Here is a 5,913-nt window from a genome sequence, read left to right on the forward strand (position 1 = left end):
TTTAAAAAGAGGGAATAAATACAGGTCTGAAAAATGCAATTTCTGAATGCCTGAACAATTTTAAAAAAAATTTACAGTTTCTGTCTTAGAATGGAGTGCACTAAGTCAAATTACACGCGTACAGTGATTTCCCGCAGCAATAACTGAAGGAAGGGAAATTGTGAAGTAATTAAAAGGGGATTAAAAATTACCTTTTTACAATTGACGAAAATAGCAATCAGATATTTGGGACAGATTAAAATAGGGCAGGGGTCGGCAACCCTTTTTCCATTTAAAATTTTGCCTCTCAATTTATCCAGGTGGATAAAACAATATGCCTGGGGGCCGCAGGCGCCGCCCATGCCCCGGTTCTGTGTTAATCTGCGAACTTATATCGGTAAAAGACTGCTCTTCATTACACTTTTGGAAAATGAAATCTAATCTTTGTTCTGTTTTTATCTAATTGCGATGTTTGTGCTTCCAGTCCTTGTTGACGAATAAATTTGGTTCCTAGACTTTTTTCAATCTTCGGCTTAAAAATTCCTTCCTTAGTGCTAATGATAAGGTTTTATAAAAAAAAAAAATAGGATTGTGTCAAGTGGCACTAAAGCAACAAAAGCAGGCTCTACGCTGAGAAAATACCAAAAAAAGTGTCCACTAAAGAAATCACACAATCTATTTCTTAACGGGTTGGGCTTAATTACAAGGAAACGCTGGGTGCATAGTATGTTTGCTTCGGCTTTCGTCGCAAAGAATGGCGTGATTTTTTTTGTGACTGCGGATGGTTGGTTTTTATCAGTGAAAATTGATTTTCATGTTGATTGCTCTGAGCCTCAGTCCCTACGGAGGCCAAATAATCAAGGTGAAAGGGGGGGCACAGGGGAGAGGAGCACCACGTGGTGGGGGGGCCGGGGGCCCGGGCCTGCGTGCGGCTGGGGGGCGTGGGGTCTGGGGCGGCTGACTGGCTAGGGGGGTAAAGGGGGCGGGTGGAGGCCGTGGTGGCTCCGAGGGGTGGCGGAGTCCAGGGGGATGGGGGACTCCGTGCGCGGGACGTGGCGTGCTCGGGTCCGTATCTGACTGCAGGGAGTAACTCTTCACTTTCACTCCGGGGCCGCCCGCACGGCGCCCGCGACTGCCGCAACGCCCCTGGCTCTTTTTGGGGGGTGGGCACTAGGCTGATAGGGGCACGTCGGGGAAGGTTTCGGGGGGACGGGGCGTTTACTTAGGGCTAGGGGGTGAGGCCGTGATGGAAGGAGGGGATCTGGGCCGTCTGTCGGGCGCGGCGGGGCGGGTCGGGCAGGGGCCGGGGCTTTTGGGGTGCAGGGAATTTCCCCGGGGCCGGGGGGTGGAGGTTGGGGGGGTGGGGATGGGGGGGGCAGCGAAAAAGGGGGTGATAGTAAGGAAATAATAACGATTCGGCGACACGAGATGAGTAGGATCATAAAAAAATAAACACAAAAAAGAAGTTAATAACAAAAATGATGATAAAATAATATTAATGGTAAAGGTAAAATGAAATGATAAAAATAATAGAATTTTAATGGATTTAAAGATAATAACTAAGAATAATGAAATATAATGATAAACGTAATAAAAATAAAACAACAACAACAAAAACAACAATAACAATAACAATAATATAATAATGATAATAATAATAAAATATAAATATAATTATAATAATATAATAAAATAATGATAATAAAAGTAAAAATAATGATAATAATCTTAAAAAATATCAAAGAATGATTTACAAAAAATAATATGATGATAAAAAGATTTTAAAAATAACGTAATGTAATGATAAAAATTTTGATCATAATGGGATAATGATTACAACGTAATATTAAAGGGGATAAAAAATGTGACAAAAATAATTTTATGAAATAAAGATAATAATGATAAATAATAACAAAAACAGCAACAAAAACAAAAAATTTAATATAAAATAAAGATAATGTAATAAAATAATAAAATGAAATAAATAATAAAAAAATAAAAAATAATAATAATAATAAACCAACAACAACAAAAACAAAAATAATAGTAATAAAAATAATAATAATAACAACAACAACAATAATAAAAATAATAATAATAATTAATAATTAATAAATAATTATTATCTTTAATTTATTTTTTTATCTTATTTTATCATTTTATTAATTATTATTTTATTATTATTATTTTATTATTTTTATTTTATATTATTATTATTTTATTTTTATATTATAATTTTTTATCATCATTATTTTTATTATCATTTAATTTTTAATGATAACAACAATGATGATGAAATGAGATATGTGAGATGATGATGATGCGTGACGATGAGATGACGATGACGATACGATGACGAGACGATGGGGGATGACGATGACGTGACGATGAGATTTATGATGAGTGATGATGATTTATGATGATGATATGATGATGATGATGTGAGATATGATTTGGGGTGAAAATAGATGATGTGATAAAAATTTAAAAAGTAAAAATAAAAATAATAAAAATAAATAATAATAATAATAATAATAGTAATAAAAATAAGAGTAAAAATGATATGCAAAAAATAATAATAATAAAATATAATAATAATAAAATAATAAAATGATGATGATATGATTATGTGTTTGATGTGAGGATGAAAATGATGATGATATGATAAAAATAGTAATAGTAATAATAATAATAATAATAATATAATAATAAAAATAATAAAATAATAAGAAAGAATAATGAATAATAATAATTATAATAATAAAAATAATTAGATAATATAATAAAAATAATATAATGACAATAATAATAAATAATAATAAAATAATAAAAATATAATAAAAATTATTTTTAAAATTTTTTATTTTTATTATTTTTGTCATTATTTATTATTATTTTTATTATTTTTTTATTATTATTTTTTATTATTATTATTTTTTTTCTTTATTCTTATTTTTTATTATTATTATTATTATTATTTTTATTATTATTATTATTTTTATATTATTATATTTCATTTTTATATCTCATCATCATTTTCACATCATCCACATCATCACATCATCATCACATCACATCCATTATTATTTTTTTTTTATTATTATTATTATTTTATTTTTTTTTATCATTATTACTATTTTATTATTATTATTATTATTATTATTATTTTTATTTTATTTTATTATTTTTTATTTTTATTTTTATATTATATTACTATTTTTTTCATCATATCATCATTTTCATCTCATCACATCATATCATCATCATCATCTCATCATCACATCATCATCACATCATCATATCATCACACGTCATCGTCCATCGTCATCGTCATCGTATCGTCACCATCGTCATCTCATCGTCCCCTCGTCTCATCACTCATCATATCACTCCTTCATCATCATTGTTGTTTTTTTTTCATTATAATGATATGTATAATAATAATGATGTAATAAATATAATATAATAATAAAAAAATTAATAAATAAAATAATAATAATAATAATAATAATAATAATATAATAATAAAAATAAAAAATTTATAATAAAAATGATAATAATAATAATATTAAAGATAATAAATTTTTATATTTCATTATTTTTTTATTATTTTATTATTATTAATTGTTGTTGTTGTTGTTGTTGTTATTATTATTTTTATTATTTTTTTGTTGTTGTTTTGGATATTATTTATTATTTTATTTTTATTATTTTTATTATTATCATTATTATTATTTTTATTATCATTATCATTTTTATTTTATTATTATTTTTGTTGTTGTTGCTGTTTTTTTTATTACTATTTTCATTATTATATTTTTATCATAAAATTTTATTGTCAACATCTTTCATCACATTAATTTCTGTTTTAATCATTTCACCATTATGCATAATTTTATCATTATCATTTTGTTTTATTAAATCTTTTTTATCATCTTATTATTTTTTATTGTGAATATCATCATCATTGATATTTTTTAAGATTATTTCATTATTTTACTATTATTATCATTATTGTTATTATTATTATTATTAATTATTTCATTTTATCATTATTATTATTATTTTATTATTATTATTATTTTTATTTTTATTATTACTATTATTATTTTATTATTTCATTATTTTCATTATTGTTATTGTTATTGTTTTTGTTGTTGTTGTTGTTATTTTTTATTACATTTCATTATATTACATTATTCTTTTGGGTTTTTTTCTTAATACCATTAAATTACTATTTTTATTAATTATCATTTACCTTACCCTTAATATTTTATTATCATCATCTTTGTTTTTAAATTCATTTTTTGTTTTTTCTTTTGATTTCCCACTCATCATCATGTCGCCAGAACTCTTATATTTCCTTTACTATCCTCACCCCTTTTTGCGCCCTCCCGCCCACGCCCCACCTCCACTGCCCCGGGACCGGCATTCCCGCACGCCAAAGCACCGGCCCACTCCCGACCGCGACCCGCCGCGACCCACAGACGGGCCCAGCATCCCCTCCATTCCATCACGCGCCATCACCCCCTGCCCTAATAACGTTCCTGCCCTCCGCCAACCCCTTTCCCCACGTGCCCCCATCACCTAGTCGACCCACGCCCAAAAAGAGCCACGGGGTTGCGGCAGTCGCGGGCGCCGTGCGGGCGGTCCCCGGAGTGAAAGTGAAGAGTATGACTCCCTGCAGTCAGATACGGACACCGAGCACGCCACGTCCTCGCGCACGGAGTCCTCCATCCACCTGGACTCCGCCACCCTCGAGAGCCACCACACGGCGCTCCACCTGCCCTCAGACCCCCACGCTAGCCCACGCCGCACGCAGGCCGGCCGCCCAGACGCCCACGCCGCCCACGCCGCACGCAGGCCGGCCGCCAGGACCGTCCACCACAGTGAGTGCTCCTCTCCCGTCGTGCCCTTTGCACCTTGACTTCATCTTGGCCTCCGTATGGGCACTGCAGGCTCAGCAGCAATGCAACATGACATCAATTTTCACTGATAAAATCCATACCTGATCCAGCAGTCACAAAAGAAATCACAGCCATTCATTGTGCGACGAAAGCCGAAGCAAGCATACTTGATGCATCCTAGCGTTCCTTGTAAATTTAAGCCAATCCCTGTAAGAACTATGATTGTGTGATTTCTTTAGTGGACACATTTCTTTGGATATTTTCTCAGTCGTAGAGCCTGCATGTGTTTGCTTTAGCATGCCACTCTGACACAATCCATTTTTTTTATATAAAACCTACTCATTATCGCACTAAGGAAGGAATTTCAAGCCGAAGATTGAAAAAAAGTCTAGGAAAGCCTAAATTATTCGTCAACACAGGACTGGAAGCACATAACATACGCAATTAGTAAAAACAGAACAATGATTTAGATTTCATTTTCCAATAAGTGTAATGAGATGCAGTCTTGTACCTGATATAATGTTCGCAGATTAACAATCAGAACCCGGACATGGGTCGGCACCTGCGGCCTCCAGGCATATCTTGTTTCATCCAGCCTGTCGATAAGATTGAGAGGCAAACTTTAATGGAACAAGGTTGCCGACCCCTGCCCTATTATAATCTGTCCAACTATCTGATCTGCTATTTCGTCAATTCGTAAGAAGCGTAATTGTACTCCTCATTTATAATCTACTTCACAATTTCCGTATCTCTTCAGTTATTGCTGCGGAAATCATGTACGCGTGTAATTAGACTTAGTGCACTCCCTTCATAAGACAGTAAACTGTAAATGTTTTAAAATTGTTCAGGCATCTCAGAATTGCATTTACAGACACTGTATTCATTCTCCTCTTGTTAAGAACAACCGTAACCGTCATCTTTCCAGACCTGATCTACCACGCCCCCGAGTCCAGCACGTCAACGGACCCTCGCCCATCCTGGAGCGGAAGTCGTTCCCCCGCAAGAGCGAGGGGAAAAAGCTGGGTCG

The 5,913-nt window shown here is 33.1% G+C and overlaps 1 protein-coding gene across 1 annotated transcript; it reads left to right on the forward strand.

The window, feature by feature from the left end:
• The first annotated feature begins 793 nt into the window (after positions 1-793).
• Positions 794-4,991, forward strand: LOC119569560 (vegetative cell wall protein gp1-like). The gene is made up of 2 exons (XM_037917657.1): positions 794-841; positions 4,329-4,991. The coding sequence occupies exons 1-2, from the start codon at positions 794-796 to the stop codon at positions 4,989-4,991; spliced, it is 711 nt and encodes a 236-aa protein (XP_037773585.1).
• Positions 4,992-5,913: the final 922 nt, after the last annotated feature.

This window comes from Penaeus monodon, unplaced genomic scaffold, assembly GCF_015228065.2.
Source record: "Penaeus monodon isolate SGIC_2016 unplaced genomic scaffold, NSTDA_Pmon_1 PmonScaffold_16555, whole genome shotgun sequence".
NCBI lineage: Eukaryota > Metazoa > Arthropoda > Malacostraca > Decapoda > Penaeidae > Penaeus > Penaeus monodon.

What these genes read in the sequence shown, in the direction of transcription:
- LOC119569560 (XM_037917657.1), top strand. Translation starts at nt 794, where the DNA reads ATGTTGATTGCTCTGAGCCTCAGTCCCTACGGAGGCCAAATAATCAAG. An exon ending in ACGGAGGCCAAATAATCAAG is followed by an intron (nt 842 to 4,328) that starts GTGAAAGGGGGG and finishes TCATGTCGCCAG; the next exon opens with AACTCTTATATTTCCTTTAC.